This window comes from Alexandromys fortis, unplaced genomic scaffold, assembly GCF_014885135.2.
Source record: "Alexandromys fortis isolate MF-2015 unplaced genomic scaffold, M_Fortis_MF-2015_v1.1 scaffold_23, whole genome shotgun sequence".
Lineage (NCBI taxonomy): Eukaryota > Metazoa > Chordata > Mammalia > Rodentia > Cricetidae > Alexandromys > Alexandromys fortis.
Window position 1 is genome coordinate 1,984,619 of NW_026067907.1, and position 22,755 is coordinate 2,007,373.

Consider the following 22,755-nt stretch of genomic DNA (forward strand, 5'->3'; position numbering starts at 1 on the left):
CTCTGTAGCTTTGGAGCCTGTCCTGGAACTCCCTTTGTAGAGTAGGCTGGCCTCGAACTCACAGAGATCCGCCTGCCTCTGCCTCCCGAGTTAACCTATTTTATTTATATCTAACAGTTGCATATATTTATGTGGAGTGTGCTACATACCTGCTCTATGTGGCGATTGAATCAGGGACATTAGCGCTTTTAGCTTCTAAGTATTTATCATTTTGTTGAGTCAGGGAGCCTCAAACTCTTCCTCCCCTCTTGTTCTTTATAAACTATATGATAAAGCGCTGTGAAGTCTACAGTCACCCTAGGCTTCTATATCACAACTCATTATCCTATCTACCTGCATTTTAGTGCTTAGCATCTATGTTACTTAGGGCTTCTATTGCTGTAGAGAGACACCATGAGCACAACAACTCTTATAAATAGTTTATTTGGGGCTGACTTACAGTTGTCATTGTGGGACCCGGTGCTATGCAGGTAGACACGGTGCTGGAGAAGGAACTGAGAGTTTTATATCTTGATTTGCAGGCAACAGGAAGTGAACTGAGACATTGGGCATGACTTGAGCATAAAGGAAACCTCAAAATACACTCCCACAGTGACACAGTTCCTCCAAAAAGGCCATATCTACTCTAGTAAAACCATACCTCATAATAGTACCACTCCCAACGAACTCATGGGGGCCAAATACATTCAAAATAACACAACATCAGCATCCAACTTTCCTCTGCCCCTCCCCCTTTCCTCTCCCTAATCTCTAATGAGCACACTTGTGTTCTCTGCTTACATAGGGTGAACACTACAAGTGAATGCGAACATGGATATTCATGTTCAGGTATATATAACATGTGCAGGTATATTTATGTGTTCAAATGCACTGAAGAGTTTCTTCTCAGCCCTGGGCTTTTATCAAATGAGAAAAGGAAGGCCCTACCACTACTTTATAAGGACAAACCTTATTTCTGTACTTTCTTTTAATAATTCTATGGTTCATCTTTTACAAACTTATTTCAAAATATAAATGACTATGTTTTCCATGGACAGGGATGAATGTGTCAGTGCAGTGGATGCGCAGGCCAGGCAAGGTCACCAATTCCCTTGGATCTGGAAATAGAGGCTGTTGGGAACCAGCAGCTGTGGGTGTGGGGACCTGAGTTCCTGCCCTCTGGCAGAAGCAGTGTGTCCTCTTGACTTCTCAGTCATCTCTCCAGTCCTTGTTGTTCATTTTAAAATGGAAGTTAATAATGTATAAAATAATGTCTCAGTAATTTTTGCCTGTAAAATGTACATACACACACACCTTTGTTCCACTGAAAAGTCCCTGTATGTCTGAGCATGAGTGCACACATAATTGATGTGTGAAGACATGCTTGTCATGTGCTTCCAGGTGAATCTCTTTCAGGTTGGAGCATGCTTGACTACATACTCCATCTCAGGAATAGCTTTGAAGCATGGGACCGCCAATACATTTCAATTCCTGATAGATCTAATTTCCCCCACACCTATTCTTTCCTGTATGAGTTTTGAAAATAGCTATTATCCAACCCCAAAGACTATGTGCCAGAGCCTCGTGACGTGAGGAGCAGATCAAGGGCAAACTCCAGAGCACTGAGAAATCAAGGGGGACATGGACCTCTAGGAAAGCAAGCATGGTGGTCCTCCAGAACTCCCGCCCAGAGAGTCCCATGACCGTAGAAAGTCTCTAAACAGGGTTTTCTCCCAGGGTTGAACATCAGCCAGTGTTCATTCATTTTTGCCAATGATGGGAATCCAGAGAATTCTAATATATCAATCTATTTTGGGAATATAATCTCATCTTAATTCAAGGAAATATGGCATAGCACTAGTGAGTTTCCTGCCCAAGAGAAAATATGTCTTTCAATTTAATTGCCGTCTTATATCTTTTCAAACATACGTTCAAATGTTTCTTTGGATGATTTCTCCACACTTGAAACCTGCCATCTGGTCAAATTTTCTTAACAGTGTTAGCAGTTATTCTTTCAATGTCATTATTATGATGATGGTTATGATTTTTTGGACTACTAGGGATCAAACTCTCTCATTTACATGCTAATATTATTTATAACTAGAGATGCTACATATCACTATATCAAAATATAAATACATATAAAGGTATAGATTTCATATAGCTAATTTTATACTTGGATGGGTGTATGATTTTTCTTTTGATTAATTATGAATTTACATTAATAAAATTTATAATATTGAAATAGTCTTACTTTCCCAGAAGAAATTTCATGTGGGTATTTCTATTATCATTATTAATGTTAATATTATTACATATCATACTATTATTTTGTTTGCTATGTTCTATTTATTATTCCATGCCCAAAAAGAATAAAAATAAATCAGCCATCTTCATTCTTCACTGGCCGATGTTCAACCCTAAAGAAAACCCTGTTTAGAGACTTTCTACGGTCATGGGACTCTTTGGGCGGGAGTGCTGGAGGACCACCATGCTTGCTTTCCTAGAGGTCCATGTCCCCTTTGATTTATCAGTGCTCTGGAGTCTGCCCTTGATCTGCTCCTTATGTCCCGAGGCTCTGGCACATAGTCTTTGGGGTTGGATAATGGCTATTTTCAAAACTGCTGACGTGACAGTTCCCTGGTATGTTTACCTTTTGATTGATTGGATTTTTATTGTAAGTCTCAAGGAAGGATAAAGACAAGACTTTCACAATCCTTTCCTGGCAACCCCCTCTGTTACTTTAAGGATTGACCTTCACTCCCCCTCGGGGTTCTTTACTTATCCAGCCAATCTCCTGCTTTTAGCTATTTAGGTTGCTCTGAATTTTTACTGTGACTAATGTCCCTGAAAAGAAAAAAGGAACAATTAACTAGACCAGGTTTGGAGAAAATCCAGTTCAGTCACACAAAATAAGGACTAGCAGGGAAGCAGAGGGTGCACAGAGGAATGAGAGGGGGCTGATGAGTGAGGGGTTCTTTTACTGGGTGAGCTACACTGGCAGAGTAGACCAGAACGGGAAGGAATCTCTGTGGCAAGTTCCTCTTGCTGAAATGCTCTCTTTTGCTTTTCCTCCCCACATCCTCTTGCAAGCAGCATTGTCTGTGGCAATAGTGGTTGTCAACCCATGTGTTGCAACCCCTTTGGGGGTCCTGTATTAGATATCCTGTTTGGGACTAATTGAGTCCTGGCCTTCAGCTGCTCTTCCCTGTCTAGAGTCTTCTAATTGAAGTTACTAGAAGCTGTGCCTAGCCTAGAGGATCAGAGGATGGGATTTTCAACTGTTGGCCATTGACTGCAGGGTAGTTAAGCCTCCATGGTGCTATTAAAGAGGGTCTTTTGTACCAGCCATTAGAGGTCCGTGTGTTGGTCTGTCTCTGCGTTGTATTTCCTCAACCTCCAGCTCCTTGCCCCAAGCTCGCGAACTGGGTTCTAACACATAGAGCGCAGACAAGGGGCGCGGCAATCCTGCATATCAGATCTTTATGTTATGACTCATATCAGTATCAAAATCACAGTTAAGAAGGAGCAACATAAACAATTTCGTGGTTGGGGCAGGTGTTAAAGGGTTGCAGCATTAGGAAGGTTGAGAATCACTGGCCTACATGGTGTTAAACTAACAACTGGGAGCCAGTGGTGTTCTCTGGTTCTGTTTCCTCGAGTTCAAGATTCTTTGAAAATCTAGAGTTATCAGTCATCAAGGAACGGCTTATGGCACCAATTGTCATATGGAGGAAGCTCCTTAGTGGAGACTTGGAAATCAAGTCCTGTAAACTGTGATTACGAGATAGCACATGGATTTGTCCTGGCGGTACATCTTCTCGAATTCTTTCAGTGGACAGGAGCAGGTGGTCTAGGAACAGTGACAACGGTGCAGTTTGGGCCACCTGTTCCAGACACAGATGTCAATAGCCTTTTAAAATGTTCCACTCATGTCCTTCCTTTCTCTGAAGAGCCTATAGAGCAACGGTCTCGTGGCATTAAAACTCATCCTCAGTGTCTCCCTCATAACTCAGATGTCTCTCAGTCAGGCCAAGTACTAGGTGGACAGCTGAAAAGAAGTGAACGTCAACCCCAAATCCACAGACACACTGAGACACACTGCACTACTGAGCCAGCGAGGATGAAATGGCGTGTCATAGATGGCTGCTTTGGGTCTAGTACTGGGCAAACAAATAAACAAAATGTTCATACAGGCAACACCATCCAATGGGTGAAATATTCAAAGATTGGTGAAGCCACATCACACGGACGATGAGAATGATACTTTGGGTGCTTTAGTCTGAATTCTTTGTGATTTATTGAGCAGCTAGGAGCCAGACAGCTAAGGAGAAACTTTATGAGTGTTTGTGTTACAGAGCAAGTGGGGCCAGATTATACTTAGAAAAGTGGATATGCATCATCTTAGAGGGCTGAGTGGCCCCATGCTACAAATGGTACTGAGAAAGGGAAAAAGGAGGGAGAGGGGAAGAGGGAGGGGGAAGAGGGAGATGAGGGGAGGGGCGGTATGAGACTCTGCAGATAAGCTCTTTTGAAACACATGTCTGGTTTCCTCCTTCTGCAGCTTCAAGAAAGTGTTATGGAGAAAGAAGCATGCAGAGTTTGAAGATGTTCCTGAGATGACTTTCTTTCTTCCCTCTGCCCCTACCCTTCATCTATGAAAGACAGTGGGACTACTGATATGTAAAGCTCCATCCTCCTGGATTCCTGGAAGGCATCTGCCCCAGTAGCATCCTCAGGGTCACCATAGCTCTCTACAGCCACATAGCAAGCCAGCAGCTACCACATCAGGAGACTGCAAGATCAAAACCCAAGGATTAGCAGATCCAGATGTGTGCATTTTGGTACTTTTAGAAGAGATTATCGGCCTTTTCAGCCATTTCATAGCATTATGGGAGAAATACATAATAAAGAAACAATCTATGAATAGATTTGGTTGTCTGGAGAAGAAAACTAATAACCTAAAAAAAATCATTGAATACCAGGAAATTTAACGTAATCTTGGTTATTTTACCATCTAATCCTTTATGGAAGCTTTAAATAAAAATAGATTAAGCTGAAAATCCTTCATCCTCCTATTAGGAAGTCATTTCCAAAAATGAATCTAAAGAAGAATGCAGATTAGCCAACTATAATGCTAAGGAGCACAAAAATGGTACTGAAGAGATGTTTTGGGTTTGGTTTTGCTTTTGTGAAATTTTATATATCAATTCATTTCACCAATAATATTTGATATTTGTGTTTATTTACTACTTATGTAATAAGAAGTATGTATGTGCTTGTGTTTTGGGCTGCACAAGTGTGTGTGTGTGTGTGTGTGTGTGTGTGTGTGTGTGTAAGAGCCTGGTGTGTACCTGCATGTAGAAGCTAGAGGTCAACCTTAGGAGCACTAATACATTATCTATTGAGAAAGAGTCTCTCATTGGGACCTGGGACTCATTCACTCAGCTATACTGGCTACTGAGCCTATCCCACACATCCCCCTGTCTCCTTTTTCCCAGCGTGGTTATAAGCAACTGTCCCCAAGCCCAGTCTTTTACATAATCTTAGAGTTCAAAATCAGGTCTTCACACACTGATGCTGATGTTTTGAGTGAAGAAATGCTATGTGTACATCACCATGTCGCCATTGCTATGAGACCCTGAGAGATACAGAAGCCTGGTGTAACAGTCTAGTAGGGCATCCTCAACAGAAATGGATTACAATGTCCACTTGAAACATTAGCTTAGAATGAAGTGGACAGTTTGCCAGTCTTGCTTGAATCATTGTAATGTATGTTCTTCCAGACTGCGTCCATTTGTTTTCTCATTTGAACATACAGTATAGTACGTGAATGTATCCTTCAGTTAAGAGAGGGAGAAGGGCCAATTCCTTTAATGGTGATTTCTTATTCTCAGTAACTTTGTAAATGGCACTCATTTTTTATGAAACAACTACTTAAAGCATATGAAAACGTCATAGATGAAAACAACACATATAAATTAAAAATTTATTGAGCAAAATCTATCTTCTTCTGAAACAGTCAGCACAGTCAGCATATACTTATTCTTACATGTTATCTGTTTTCACATCTTATACAATGGACAAAATGTAAGGTTCTTCTAGCTTTCTCTGAGATCATTTTCGTTTGTTTTTCAAGACAGGGTCTCTCTCTCTATAAAAACTCTGGTTTGTAGGGGAAGCCCAGCCAATCACCTTGCTTGAAGGGTGGGATCCCCTGAGGATATGATTTACTTATGAATATTGCGGGTGGGTTCCCGCCTTCCTTTTGTTTTCCTGCTCTCCGCTGGAACCTCGGTTTTGTAAGTCCTCCCCTTATTAAAGCTGAATATTTTATAATAAATTCTGTCTGCCATTCATTTACACTGTAACATTTTGGACAACACTCTGGCTGGACCTTCTCAAAGCGCTCAGAGGCTAGTTACAATTTTCTTAGGTCAAAGGTTAATTTGGGAATTTTACCATCATTTGCTTGTATAGGACCCCCTAAGAAGAACTTCGCCCCCATGTCAGCTAGAAGCAATCTTAGAGGACCACGTCCCCTCTCCCAACAGAGTTTGCCCTCAGGGTTAGGGACATCATTTAGTGGTTGGTATAGGGTTGAGGAGATGGGGTAGATATTTTATGAAATTAGGGGTACTTTCAAAAAAAGGGGGGATTAACTGGTTTGATGGGATGATTGGTATTTGTGAATTACTGTTTTTAGAAAATTGTATTGGTATTGATTCTTGTATATTGAATATTGAATGTGAATGCTTCTACCTCTGTTTTTGTATAAAGTATGCTTATACCTCTGTCTATATTGTATTGATATATTTACCATATTACAATGTACATTTCTACCTCTGATATTATTTATATAATGACATTGTTTACATTTGATATGTAATGACATTATTTACATTTGTAGATCATTGTTCTTATAATTTGCACAGTTGTTTATTCTCTTAGTCTTCAAATTAGATAGGTATTGAGAATTATATATTTGTCATATTTATATTTAGGATAGTCAGGTTTTTAGATACATAGAGATTATATTTAATATAGATAGTATAATCTTCAACCTCTTCAAAGAGCTGTAGAAAATGGCCTTTAATCTAACCTAGAATTTCATGCCAACAAGACACAAACACTCCTGACAACACCGCTCTACTCCCGAGAGAACGTTGAGCACCAAAGACACTCCACTGGGAGCTTGTCTTCTTGGCAGAACTGGCCTTTGGGTTAAGAAAAGCCCATACCTCAACTACTGACAAAGATACAAAATATCCATAGGTGGATAAAACAGGATTGTCTTATCTTGCCAAGACAGGGTAGGATAGTTCTAAAAAAGTTTCTTGCCTTGGATAATGGTATGTCAGTTATGTTAGGCCTTAGCCAAAGTTGGTTGACTCAACATTGCAAGCAAGACTTTGGGTGATTGCTCAGGTAGTCAGTTGTCTCTGTCATTTATTGCACATTTTGGATATTTCTCGTTTGTTAAGTAATATTACTTCCCTTCTCAGATCTTTGACAGAGTTGAAGATTAGATAATTGTAGTTACTCTTTACATTATTTAGACTCCTTGAAATAAAATGTTTAGTATATTTATTATTTGTTCCTATTGTCTATAGTTGTATTTAGTTTAGTTCTGTCTTATTTAGACAAAAGGGGGAGATGTAGGGGCAGCCCAGCCAATCACCTTGCTTGAAGGGCGGGAACCCCTGAGGATATTATTTACTTATAAATATTGTCGGTGTGTTTCCCACCTTCCTTTCTGTTTTCCTGCTCTCTGCTGGAACCTCAGTTTTGTAAGTCCTCCCCTTATTAAAGCTTAATATTTTATAATAAATTCTGTCTGTCGTTCATTTACGCCGTAACACTGGCTGTCCTAGAATTTTCTTTGTAGACCAGGCAGGCCTCAAACTCACAGAGATCCTCCTGCTTCTGTCTCCCAAGTAGTGGGATTAAATGAGTGTTTTTTTTCTTAATGAATGAAACAAAGGACACTGACTTCGATGCAGGTGTAAAGTCCTTTTGTCCACACAATGCTGGCCCGCCCAACCGTCCCATCACAGATTACTAATGTGCATTCTTCCTCCCAGTGGCTGAGTCTCAGAGATCTTCCCTGACTCACTTTAATGATGCTCATTCCCACCCTGCTGCTCGGGCTCCTGGCTAGATGGGGACCAGGCCTGCCACAGACAGTCACATTCACTCAGTCCTTAATGCATGGCTCATACAGCAGTTCATTTATGAAGAATGTCCTTGCCAACTCCACATGGAGAATCTAAAAGCCAGTGAATTTTATAAAGTCTCTCATTGGAAGTATCTCTCACACCAAACTTTACACAGACAGCGTTTGGTTCTACAGGTTCAGTATATATAAATTCAATGACTCAATTGTTCCGTCATTGCTGATATGTGTCATGTAGTTATGTGTATGGGATTTCAAATATAAAGAACACATAGGCACATATTCCATTTTTGTTGGAATGTAATCTACCAGAAAACCACAATTATCATTATGGCTGTGGATAGAGTTAGAACTATATCATGCAAAGAGTCGAGGACAGATAGGAGAGAATATAAGTCCATAAACGGGAAGTGATGCTAGGCGGTGGTGGCACACACCTTTAATCCCAGTACTTGGGAGGCAGAGGCAGGCAGATCGGATCTCTGTGAGTTTGAGGCCGGATTGGTCTACAGAGCAAGTTCCAGGACAGGCTCCAAAGCTACAGAGAAACCCTGTCTTGAAAAAACAGAGAGAAAGAGAGAGAGAGAGAGAGAGAGAGAGAGAGAGAGAGAGAGAGAGAAAATTGCTGAAGAGTCCAGGGTTACCTCATAAACAGGTGTAGTCGGCAGAGTTTGAATAACCTGATGGGATAAAAATAAGACATAGGCTTGAAGCAAAGAAGAGAAAGATCTCTACTTGAAAACGGTGAAGAACCTCCTTTTGACTCTCCATCTTTCCAGAGAGGGACTAATACATGTATCTGAGATGGGGTCAGACCCTATGAACTTAAGGTCATCCCAAACTTAGTACCCAATAAATTCATGAAATCCCTGGAGAACATTTTTGTGCAAAAATAAATCAACTTATTGAAAATAGGATAGGTTATTTAAACTGTGAAATGTTTCAGAACATTTCTTATCAACTGTAAAGCATCATTCAACCTTCCATTAAAATAGACATGCCCCCACCCCAGTGCCCTGTCTTCCTCTAGGGATCAACATTTTCTCTTAGCTTTTATATGGAAAGCTCTTCCAGAGATTTTCCAACACATGGATGCTGACTTCGTAACTCCTTGCTCTCCCTTGTCCCCTCCAGATTTCTATTCTTATTATTTTAGTGAAAGCACTCCTGTGGGTCTCACATGCCCATCTTACAGCATTCTAAGAATGAGTCTTTGCTCATATTACAGGACTTCTCTGCACGGGGGTCTTGATAGTTCTACTACTACCCTCAACACTCCATTTACCTGGATGCTAAGCCATCCCTCTCCATTCATTTGTTCTCCTCACCATAGTGTTCCTTCCCTTCAACATCTGTTGCATTCTTGTGCTGAACTATGTACATTGAAGGAGCTATGTTACTTTTTATAGAGATATAAGGAGAAAGACCTTCCCATCCCAGAAAGTACGTCGAAGAAGGATTCCTCAAGTCCAAAGAAGGATTCCATCCAAGTACAGCTTGATGAATTAATGAGTTTATTGGGGTTATAGGTCTTTCCCAGTAGCTTACTTTTGCCACAAAGAAAGTAAACTCTATGTGGAGTTTCTTCAATGCTCAATATGTTCTCTGAAGCAGATTGGTGCTGCCAGGAGAAGACATGTATCATTGTCATAAAAAAGAAGAGCCTATGTTATTAAAACATCTTAAGTGCCATATTATGTAGATCTTTGAAGTATTTGAAGATGACCTGTCTATCTAAAATTGATCTTTGTTTGCCCTTGAAAACATACCTAATGTAACTACAAGTTTGATTACACTAGGTGATTAACTTCTAACCTATATTTGCTTATTATCCTAAACAGTTGATAATAATAATTTTCAAAGACTAGAAATTTGCATTAATTATTAATGAGCTTGAATACCTTGAACAAGGTTAGAAATGTATGTAAAGTATGTTTTAACAAAATTAGTCTCAAATTTGTATTAATATACAAAACTTGTATACAACATATAAAAGTCCAATCCAATGTAAAACACTTAAAATTAGTAGTTTTAAAAATAGATTCTTTTATTTTATCATATCTTTATCCTCCCTTTTTCTTTTCAGAGTAAATAATAATCTATCCTTTATCCTATTATATCTATAATATTAATAATCTATTGAACAACCAAAATCAACTCACTCTACCTCTTGGGAATGTGGGTGCTGTATTCTTAAGTCTACTTTCCATGTTGGGCTCCAGGGACCAGGCAGGACAGAAACTTTCATCAAAAAATGATGCCCAAATATTTGGCAAGAATTTATACATGAAGTGTGAGAAAGCCTTAAAAAAAAAAAAAGGATTCTAGAGAGACAAAAGAATAAAGTTCAGCATTGCTTCTTGGTAACAGCATTGTCTCAGGTGGGCTCTGTTTGGTAGTAATGAACATAGGCATAGCTCCTTTAAGAGAGGCTTCCTGACTCATTGTTAGCAACAAAAACATCACAGCTCTTCTCAGAGGCCCTGCCACCAAACATGTAAATGGTATTTATGAGCAGCCGCCTGCATGGTGGTGGCATGGACCTAGAAATTCTACTGAGTTGTGGTAAAAAAAAAAATTAGCTCCTGCCAGTACCCCCACCATGAAGCTAGATTTGCAGGAAGCCAAGGAGAGGAACAAATCTAGCTGCTAACGTTATGGCTTTAATTTTAAGCATATTGCTTAGCAGATTAGACTCATGAAGTCAAAAAAAGAGATATACAATAAAGATAGATTCAGATGAAAGTAAAAACTCTAATCAGTTTACAGTCTATTTAAAAATACACATTGATCTTTGAGAGAAAATAAAAAAATAGAGAAAGTCCTCAAAAAAAAAAAAAAAGAGTAGTTCAGTGTGGCTCACATACCTTTAATCCCAGCAGTTGGGAGGCAGAGGCAGGCAGATCTCTGTGAACTCAAGGGCAGTCTGGTCTATAAAATGAGTTCCAGGACAGCCAAAGATACACCGAGAAACCCTGTCTCAAAAAATCAAAAATTAAAAACAAAAGAGAGTTTAAAAATTAAGGCCATATGGAAAATACACAGAGAAACTTGATACTGTACATTATTGTTTTATCTTTGATTTGTTTTACTGCTGAGGAAGGATGAACAGCTGATAAAAGACATTTAATTATAAATGCTGCTGGATTAATCCAATATATTTATTTTGAAATGCCTCCACTTCAAAATTTAAGTCAAAAGATATGTTACTCTGGGGAAGAGGTTTTGCTTTCATTTCCACAGGAAGTGAGAAGCTGTGGATTCATTCTTGGTTAAGAAAAATAAGGTTTGATTGCTAAAGACCCTGAAAAATTTCCAATGGGTAAAGGTAACCCAGATGATTCAATGTTTCAGAGCACCTCTGTTGCAGTTTCTTCTGAGTTCTGCACCCAGAACTACTTTGAAGCTGCTGACTGAGACAATCAAGCCTCACAGAATAATCCAGTCAGGATTTGACCATAATCCTAAATTTTCTTTGGGTCCCTATAAGATTACCAGTGCCCCCAGTCAGCAGGAAGTAGCCTAGAAAACTATGCTACATTCCCAAAAAATGGATTATAGATATTCATCTTTAGTTAGAGTGTTGGTTACAAGTTGTTATGGATTATGTCAGGTAAAAAGCTAAACAAAGGAAATTAGATTCAGAATTCTTATTTTAAAAAGAAAAATGGGAAGTACTGTGGGATAATGCTCTCATGTCCTGTAAAGACACAATTTGTCACTTGTATTGGTTTAATAAAATACTAATTGGCCAGTAGCCATTCGGGAAGTATAGGTGGGGCAATCAGACTAGGAATATTCTGGGAAGAGGAAAGGCTCAGTCTACAGTTGCCACCCAGACACAGAGGAAGCAAGATAAGAATACTGTACTGATAAACGATACCAAGCCACATGGCTAAACATAGGTAAGAATTATGAGTTCATTTAAGTTGTAAGAACTAGTAAATAATAAGCCTAAGCTAATAGGTCAAACAGTTTTAAATTAATATAAGCCTCTGTGTGTTTCTTTGGGACTGAATGGCTGTGGGACCAATCAGGACAGAAACTTCTGTTTACATAGACGAATGTGTGTGAGGGACTGTGTGTAGGATCACAGTTGAGATATTACTTAAAAGAGAAGGGATGAGTCAAATGCAGCTGTATCAGAGAATGATCTCTCTTCAGTGTGAGTACCACCAGCCTCCCATCCTCACTTGATCTTGAACTTCTTGAACTTGATCTTGCACTCTAGCCACCCCTACAAGATCATATGCAGCTGAGGGTATAGGAAAGGTTAGTGGGTAGAATCACAAACAAGAGTCAAGAACTATTAAAGCTCTATTACCATTATCATCCACCTAGTTACCATGGTATCATTTGCCTATCTCACAGCCATGACAACAGGACAAGAGTATTCTCTATGTAACTACAGCAATTGCTGTTCCACGATGGCTCATGATGATCATGATTAGTCTCAGAGAAGAAAATGGGCACACTACTACAAGGAGAAACAAGAGAGAAGACAGCAAGACCACTCCTTTCTACACTGCCACCATTCCTTCAATGGATTCCATCCAGATCATTGTCATCTATTGGCTTCTCAACCACTAAATTCTCAACCTCAAGGTTTACTCCAAGCTCCAGGCTAATTCATGAAACTGACTTCCCAGCATCTCACCAGATGACACAGCATCTCAAAATGAACATTCTAAAATTCACCCCTTAGCCCACACCTTCGTAATCCAGCTCCAAGAATCCCGGCCAACCTTCAGTGAGGATTTTCTTGTGCTCATCATGAACCTTGCGATATCCTTATTAGACCAAAGATCCATCCTTCCATTCAGGCCTTAGACTGAACATCAGCTACCAAACGGGTCTCTGTTGACAACCCCATCTCAAATAGCACTGGTGGACGAATAAATGAGCAATCTAATTTTTTTCATTATAATACCCGTAAAATGCTGCTGCTAACTATTCCAAACTGCTTTGCCAGAATCCATATATTCTTTCCCAAATTTGGAAACACTTGAACAGAAGTCTGTCAACAGAGCTGTTGCAGTAAAAATGCAGTTTGGTGTTTTATCTGCCCATCCCGTTGTGTTAGCTCTGTGAGTTACACAAAGTGATAAGGGCAGCTAAGAAGAGAAAAGGTTCTGATAAGGCATTAAAATTCAACTTGTAGTGTCTTGGACAGATGTAGCTGATAAGCCCATGCCTTCTATACAACTTTATGATTCTATATTTTTATGCTTCAAATATCTACACCCCAATTAATCCATTGGAATCATTGACTTTCTATTTACTCAGACATAGTGATGATTTGGAACATCAAGCTGGTTTCCCTGATGAGACCCATCATAGGTGAAGGACAGAGGGCTGAGGCCGTTCCAACATGCTTCTTCACTAACCCTTGACTTTATCTTTCAAGATTAATCTCATCCCAAAGGTTGATCTTGAAACAGTGACCCTCTTTGACCTGTGCTCCCTGTATGGAATATCTTACTTAAGGATTTCCTTTGAGGAGAATAACAATTGGTATATACTCAAAAACAAATTTCACATGATGAATTATTTTTTTCTTCTGATTTTAAGAATGCTGTGGCCTGAGGGGTGAGCTTGTTTGGAGACATGCCTGCCGGTCATACACAAAAGTTGGCCCCTTGTAAACTGGTGTGGTGACCTACACCTTCCCATCACTTGGGCAGTAAAGCCTGGAGGATAAGGAACTCAAGGTCAAGACCAGATGAGCTGTATGACATCCTTTTTCATTTTTAAAGGTTTAAATGCCTAAAAGTAAAAGAAAATGGTTATGGTTCTTGTTTCCTCTCATGGCCACATCTATTATTTTCATATCTAAGCTTTCCCCTCCATGCAGTGAATGAAATGTTTTTCTAGCTCACGTAGGTGTCATTTATAAGCACAAAGAAAGGAAAGGGCTCAGAAAACATGATGGCATTGGGCAATTTACTTACATCAGCATAGCTCTGACACTTACAAAACAAGCTTCAAACGTGATGCAGAACAAATCTATTCTTTTGAGGCTGGGTCAGACAGCCTGGCATACAGACTTCCTCATTTACCGTAAAGTTTGGCTTATCTCAAGGAAGACTGGCACTCTGAGATGACTCAAATGCTACAAGCTAAAACTCATTCTGTGCCAGGATCCCGACTGTCTCCATATGTGTGGGGGAAACGTGAGCATCTTAGTGGACAAAATAAAACCATGTACTCTCTTTTTAAAACTTGGGTATTTTTGGCCAGGTGGTGGTATCACGTGTCTTTAATCCCAACACTCAGTGGGCAGAGGCATGTGGATCTCTGCATTGAAGGTCAACCTGGTCTACAGAGTGAGTTCTAGGACAATCAGAGTTACACACAGAGACCCTATCTTGAACCATAACCCCCCCCCAAATGAGAGGTATTTTTAATGATATGAAAATCATGTTAAGATGGATATAAAAGAATCTTATGTTTATAGCATTGCTCTGAAAGAGTCTGGCTCTCTTGGTACACCAACAGACCCTCAAGATTTAAAATCAAGATGTATTCCCATTAAGCACAGATGGGAAGATTATTTGGAAATACTTAACAGACAGACAGACAGACAGACATAATACAGGAACTAAAATCCTAAAACAATCTTCTCTCTGCCATAAGCATGAAAGCATCGCTTTGCATCTAAGCAAGCCCAGGACAGTCATCCACTTAACTGGATGGTGGACTCCAGACACATGTCATGCTCTGAGTTAGTACAGGGCGAAAAAGCCTCCAAAGACCAGCTGGATTTACCCTAGCCATCAAGGGCCTACCTGCTGAGGAAACAGCGTTGTGTGAGGGATTCCATCGTTTTTTATAATTATTGCAAACATAGTTATATGGGAAAAGCCCAAAGTGCAGCTCAAATACACAGTAGTTTAGTCAGGTGAAAGGCTTTCTCTGTCCTCAAAACTTCCTTTTTTCTTTCTTTAAAACAACAATGGTGTCACCATTTACTTTTTATAGAAGAATGACCTATATGTACCTTTTTCCATATTTCTTTCTTCTATTGAGTATGTATGTATATTTACATGAGTAGGGGATATATATGTATATATAATGTATATATACATACATGCATGTGGAGGACAGAGAGAAATCTCAGGCATCTTTCCCCAGATGTACTCCACTCTTGTTTGAGCTGGGGTCTCTTATTGGCCTATTAACCTAGGGCGGCTGGCCACGTGTAATATGGAGGCACATGTGCCTGCCTCCAAGCTTGCCATTTCTTGGCTAGCAAACCATGCCTCGTTATAATTTTTTTCTTTATGTTTTAGGGATCTGGGCTCAAGTCATTATTCTTATAAGGAAAGCTCTTTGTGGACTGAGCCTTCTTCCCATCCCTATCATCTTCATATTTTGAGACTAGAGATTGACCCATGAGCTCCACAGAATTTGGCTGCAGAACCAGAACCAAGGCATTGATGGAACAGTGACAGACAATTGGTCCTTCCCCTTGGAAATGCATTTAAACATTGAAGGAAAAGCTTAGGATAGTCACACTCTCAGATATACATACTAACATTGGGATGAGTTTTTAAATAATTTAATTCAATGCATTTCTGAGTTTCTCTTGGTCTTTGAACAATATCTCTGGTGGTAAAAACGGTTTCAGTTCCAGAGATTTCAACATAGCATGATGTAAACAGGGCACAGTCTTAGTTTTCTAGAGTAATTAAAGCATGTTCTATTTGTAGAGCACAAAAGGAGGAGACGACATGAAATTAGCAATTACTCATCACAGAGGCCAGCTCTCACAACCCCTAAAAGTCGGGTTTAGTCTTTTTTTCTTATGCAGGAAGGAAACCAGATAGGTCCAGCCACAGCAACTTGTGAGCATGCACTCAGTATTTGATCTGCATAACAGGCATCTGGTAGTCAGTCAGAGAAATATGTAACATTACTGACAGTGTTCCTTCTCATCAAGATGTTCCTCTCCATGGCTTGCTGCCATGTACCTGCGTCACAGACAGAAGAAAACTAAGGGCAAATCCAAGTGAGGTCATTCTCTTTCGCCAGAGGTCCGAGGCTTCTTGTGAGTCTTCTACAATAATCAAATCACAAAGACATCTGGGTTTAATTTACGTCCTTCGCAGAAGCCAAGTAAACAATGCAGCCCAAGAAAATTTACTAGGTGAAAAAAAAAAAACAATCTCAGTACTAAAAGCTCACAGGAGGCAAAAGCCACCATTCTAAATGTCTACAAAGCACTAAATGCAAGCTCTGTGCTGGGGGCACCTCCCATTTTCACCACCCTCTGGTTAATTGTGGCTATTCCCAACTGCCAGGGAAACCCAGCCACAGGCTGCCTTCAGAGGCTCTCAGAAGACAGGGGAGGAAGGCCTTTGTGCAGTCCCATTTGGACCTCCTTATCTGATGGCACTGGGTTATCACCCACCCACAGAGCATTCTAGATCTCCTCCCACTTCCTTCACTGGACATGCTGAGTAATCCAACCTCCCTAATATTATCAGATCAAAGAACTAAAAATGTCTTGCATTCCCTAAGGAACTGCGGCACACAATCACGGTTCTCGGGCTCGGTGCTCTGGACATGTTTATCCACCAAGCCAGTGTTCCAGTTTCATTTCTGTTGCTGCGAGGAAGCACCCTGAGAAAAAGGAAACTTCTGGAAGAAAGGGGTTCATTTCAGCTCCCAGTTCCAGGTTCCCGTCCATCATTATGGGGGAATCAAGGCAGGAACTTCCAACAGCTAGTCACAGCATATCCAGAGTCCAGTGCGGGGAGAAATGAACGCACGCAGGCTGGCTCTCTGTGCTCAGCTTGCTCTCTGTGGTCTTAGACAGTCAAGAGCCCCTGCTTGAGAATGGGGACACCCACGGTGGGGTGGGGCTTCCCATATCAACTCGCTTGATCAATACAATCCCCAAAAGTGAAGTCGACATCACAACACAACGTAGACCATCTCTCACTGAGACTTTCTTCCCAGGTATTATAGGCTGGGTCGAGCTGACAGCTGGAGCTAACTAACACAGTCTGGTAGAGCAGGGATTTTCAAATAAGGATGAATAAATTGCACAAAAGGTCATGTGAGACTTTGTCAGTTTCTTCAGCAAGAATCCATAAACCATTAATTATAAAACTAGTCATTTACAAAACTAAATCTCTCTCTATGTGTATGTTTGTCCCTCTCTCTTTCCCTCCCTCCCCCATTCCATGTGTGTGTGTGTGTGTGTGTGTGTGTGTGTGTGGTCAGAGGTCACAATCAGGTGTCTTCCTCAATCACTATCCACCTTCTCTTTTGAGACAAGGTCTCTCACTAAACCAGGCAGGAAATGGTCAGTTCAATAGCCTGGCTCGTCAGCAAGATTCAGGGATGCTCCTGTCTCTACCTGCCCATCCCTGGGTTACAGGCATGGACCACTGTACTTGACTTTTATGTGGATACTAGATATCTCAACTCTGGTTCCACCTTTATTTGTACAGTCAGTGTTTTACTAACGGAATTGTCTCCACAGCTCCTGTAACTAAAGTCTGCTGCCTTTCAGTGATAAGAATTAGAACCCATGATCTACATCCATACAAATTGAGTTAATTCCAGGATGTTGCTCCGTGTACATTCTGTGTCCTTCTACTGATGACTTGAAATCAATGCCTTATATTAAGCTTTTCGAAAGACTACACTTTAAAACAAAATAACAACAGTTTTATAGCATAGTGGTCAGCAAGGGGGCTGCAAGCTGACACATGAGTATTAAATTCATGGACTGATGATATCTGATAGGCGGAACAGCAGGTGACTGGCTGAAGACAACCGGGCAGGTCGAAACAAAAAGAATGTGGGGCTTGAGGAGACTCCCTCATGTCCTTCCACCTTCCCTTTCGGAGCTAGCACAAATCCAGCCATGCCAATAATATTGGCCAAGACTGAACACTTCAGGAACTGTAGTATCAGCTAAGAAGTCCGTAAACTCCATGTATGGTAGCAAAGATCAACAGCTCAACAGGCAGAGAAAAGCTCTGATGTGGAAAAGGCATTAGGAGAGGTAACAAAACAAGACACCAGACTGGGGGTCACAAGGAAGAGGTGGGCAGTGAATGGTGACGACTACGTTTGTCCTATAGACAGCACATAAAACCCTTTCCACGTCCGCTCTCTTACTGTGTATAGAGAATTGAAGCAGAATGTCAAAAGTCGTCCTGTCTGGGTAATAGCAATGACAACTTTTTATGCCCATAGTAGAAACCTTTGCTAATGATATGCAACACAAACGTAAAAGGATCTGATGAAATTCTGCTCTGCACATTTCTTTTTAAGCAGTGGTTCTCAGCCTTCCTCACGCTGTGACCCTTTAATACAGTTCCTCATGTGTGGTGACGCCCCCCCCCAGCCATAAAACTATTTTCATTGCTACCTCATAACTGTAATTTTGCTACTGCTATAAAACATAATGTAAATATTTGTCTTTTCCTATGATATTAGGTGACCCCTGTGAATGTGTCATTTGACCCCTGAAAGGGTTGTGACCCACAGGTTGAGAACCACTATAAGAAATGCTAGCCAGTTCAGCTGGGCTCCCAGAGCTTGACCTAGTGCTTGGCTGTGCACCTCTGTATCTGTTTCCATCTATTGCTGGATGATGGTTCTATGGCAGGGTGGTCACCAATCTGAATGCAGAGGAAGGGCAGCTCAGGCACCCTCTCCACTATTGCCAAGAGTTGTAGCTGGGGTCACCCTTGTGGATTCGTGGGAATTTCCCTAGCACCAGGTTTGTCCCTAACTGCAAATGACTCCCTCTATAACGATACCTTCTTTATTACTCTCCCACTCCATCCCTTCCCCCTCATGACCACCTCATTCCCTCATGCTCCCAACTCTCAACCCCACCCCTCAACCCCTGCCCTGCCCCCAGTTTACCCAGGAGACCTCATCTATTTCCTCTTACCAGGGTGACCCATGTGTCCCTCAGAAAATTTTCAGCTCCAGCTTATGTGTTCAGATTTCCCGTTCTCCTGACACTGTTTTGCGCTCTCTGTGTTCTCTCTGAGGCTCAGTGAGATGAATATATAGGAAAGAATTGGGGTGTCAGGAACAGTTTCTCTTGGCGGACCATCATCTCATAGAGGTAAAACGACTCTGGAAAGTTCCCAGCGATTCCAAAAACAAATCTAATTATGGTGAGATTGAAAGTTCTCATCCCAGTTCTGTTCCAGCTCCAGGAACCTCTGAAGATGCTGTTGAGTTCATCTTCTGTGGCAATCTATGGAGCATGCAGCCCATCCTTAAGGGTAGTGTGGTTCCCCAGTGGGACTCCCATGAGGGAAACTAGATTTTTATTTCCAAGTGATTACCGTTTGGAGATAGCTTCTGGGTTAGTGATGGACGAGTGTGTCCACTTGTCCTTTCAGCTCTAGGAACCCATCTGGTGGAGACCTGTGCACATCCTATGCACACTGCTTCAGTCTTTGCGAGCTCATGGATGCATCTGTCCTGTGGATTCTTCCCGTATGCTATGCTGTCTTAAAGCTGCAGACTTACGGTCAGATAATTGGGGAAGAGAGATTACCTTCCAAATCTCAGATGATACCCAATTGCCTTTCTGCTGTTGTCTGAAGTGAGGAAGCCCTGCTCAGTCGAGTGAGGACGTGATACATGCTAAAAATGTGCCCAAGATAGCTGCAGCCTTTCCCCTCAAAAGTGGAAATCTTGACAGAAATTCAACAGGGAGTTACATGTCGAAAGCATGAAGCAGACAGGCATTTGCTGCCTCTTTCAAGACAGGAGTAATAGATGACAGTGACATGGACTGATGAGTATGCTTTAAATAATGGAGGGGGGAGGAGCCGAGGTTGGGGCTGACAATGAGAAATGCCTTTGAGATATCTAAGAGGGAAAGGGAAAAGTATAAGACAATGCACAATGTCCACAGGAGATAAGGGAGGCTAGCAGCAAGATAAGCACGGAAATGCCTTATTTTCTCAAAGAATGGCGACTCCAGGTGGGAGGTAGTCCTGCTGTATAGCTAAGGATAACAATAAGGTTTAGGTATAGGGCACAAGGAGTTCCTCATAGAAAAGATAGCAGGCCCTATCCTAGGGTTTCAGTCATTACATTTAGTTATTGTTCCCATGGGAACCTCAACTGGGCAGAAGTTCAGATGGGGCTGAAGCAGCTGCAGGCTAAAAGAAGGCATCTGCTAATAAGATGATGGCATATGGGGCCAGAGAGATGGCTCTCACTTAGCTACTTTTGCAGATGACCCAAGTTTGGTTCTCAGCACCCACACGATGGCTCACAACAGTCCGGTCCCAGAGGATGTGAGTCCTCTTCCACCCTCTGTGGGTGCCCTTACAGACATTCAGGAAAGACATGAACACACATAAAAATATATCCTAAAAAATCTACGGTATTCTTGCCAGAAGTAAGAAACGGGCTGTCAGGGTCTTCCCCCTTGCATATTCAAGACCTCATACAATGTCTTACTTCCATACATGGTGGACATGAGGCTAAGAGCTGAGGTGGTGGGAAGTGGGAATGTTTGGATGACTCATGGGGCCAGAAAAAAAAACCATTACCTCACTTGCCTGCACAGCATATCACTGAGGGTGATTTTCACCTCTGTATCTTAATCAGATGTATTTTGCATGACGACTAAACTCAGATTTATGGTATTACAAGTGGCAGTTACTTTGCTGAGCTGTGTTTATGTGTTTTAAATGAAGTGTCCTCGGACACGGAGGACTCAATCTGAGGGAAAGAAAAGGAGAACATGATCCTGGCAGAGTTTCCTTTCAGCCCTTCCCTGAGGCTGGGCATGGATGCCAGGAGACTCTGTCCTGGGTTTAGTAGTTTGAGCACTTGGGGAACCTTTCCAGGATTGGGAACTTGACAGGAAAACAGTCCACAATAATGGAAAATTGATGCAGTCTACTCTACTGCAAGCTTTTAAGCCACTAACATGACCACGGGATTGGGATCTTACCTGTTTAAGTGATTATAAAACTAATTCTCAAGAAGTATAAAAGTATATTTCTTAAAGAAAACTTTAAATCAGAAAGTAAATGTGTTTGAAAAAGGCCCCATTTATTTCTAACAGTGAACATAATCTGAAATCAAAACGAAAATATTACATTTATAAGATGGAATATTATTCAATATTTAGCTACTCGATGACAATATAAATGTATATTTATTGATGCATGAAGCTGTGAGTAATGTATTGCCTTCTACAAATGCCCCAGATTATAAAGCAACATTCATAACATGAATTAATTTTTATGCATAAAAATTAGAGACAGTCAACAAAATATATTCATCTATCTGTTTATGCATCTAGTCTCAACCTCTCTGGTCATGTCGTGAAAGATTTATCAATTTATTTCTTGATCATTTCTATGTTGGTCAGATCTTGAGAAACTTGAGCAAGAAGAAATTGTTTTTGCAAAACGGATTCATAAAGGACATCAAAGTGGTACTGCAGGGTACTGGCTGTCCTTGAAGCAGGGAGGGTGTGGCTATGTTCTGCATCAATAATCTGACCCACATCAGGAGCTATTCTGGATATCAGGAAATGGTTATATTTATCAACCATGCAAAGGCTCGCATTAGTGAGTGCCGGCTTTCAAAGAGGTTTTGCCGAGAAGGGCTGCATTCTAGCAATTTAGACTCAGCCAGTGTTTCTGCTAAAACATTCCAGCCTGGAGTATCAGCAACGAAGCCACTTAAAGCCAATTCCACATTAAAACTCTGGAGGTAGTTTTCTGGGGAGAAAGTTCTTTTAGAATGTAGAAGACAGAAACAACACTACTTTTCTGAGTGCTTGTCCTTAAATTTATTTACATAGTTGTGATTAAGGGCTGACATTTTCACAGATTTTAGAAGATAATTTCCCCCTTGGAAATTTTATTTATATATATATATATATATATTTGTGTGTGTTCATATATAACTTATATATTAATAGTATACTATATATATATACATTCACCACAATACTATCTTGTTTTAAATTAAATGATCACAGCATGCTATTCAAGTATCTCATATCTTCCCAAGACAAAAGTTAAATATGACAAGTAACCTTCATGAATTGTTGCTCTCAAAGATTGTACCCACGGAATCAAAGTCAGCATTCCCCAGCATAGTGAAGACCAGGTTACCACTACAACTCTGTAGTATAAATATCCCACTGACGCGCCACAGGGAAGGAAGTGAGCAGCCTTCAGCCCCCACTTTCACAGCCTCTGGCTTGGCAGGGCTTGGGGGGAGCAAGCCAGTTTGCTGCCTGCAACCCCATGGCCATCTGGAGTGTGACAGGGAAGGAGCTCATTGGCAGTTCTGTCAGACTGTGGCCTAGTTCCTAAAACCTGGCCTGAGGATCAGAGTGGGAGGGGCCAGCATGGACACAGGAGAATCAGTCCAGCATAAACTGGAGAGACTCTGAGCCTACAAGGATCTCAGACTGGCTTCCAGAAGTCCTCTGACTCTTGTCCATTGCACCTTCTGGAGGGACTTCTCAAGAGCAATTGTGACTCTAATCTCCCCAATGGGCCAAGGTCCTGGGGACCAGAACACAGTTGACAGGCTCTGAGTTGGAACCCAAGGTCAGACCGGATCTCAAACAC

At 41.0% G+C, this 22,755-nt stretch overlaps 1 protein-coding gene across 12 annotated transcripts in view; it reads right to left on the bottom strand.

Moving 5' to 3' along the window:
- The window catches only part of Syne1 (spectrin repeat containing nuclear envelope protein 1), a 461,878-nt gene that overhangs the window by 414,636 nt on the left and 24,487 nt on the right, over positions 1–22,755 (bottom strand). Inside the window, exon 1 of one of the 12 annotated variants that reach the window (XM_050135795.1) lies at positions 19,077–19,888. The exons of the other annotated variants lie outside the window; for them this stretch is intronic. Within the exon in view, the coding sequence (XP_049991752.1) occupies positions 19,077–19,089 (13 nt within the window). The 5' untranslated portion in view covers positions 19,090–19,888. Of the gene's footprint in view, positions 1–19,076; positions 19,889–22,755 lie in introns of those variants that run through there. 12 annotated transcript variants of the gene reach the window in all.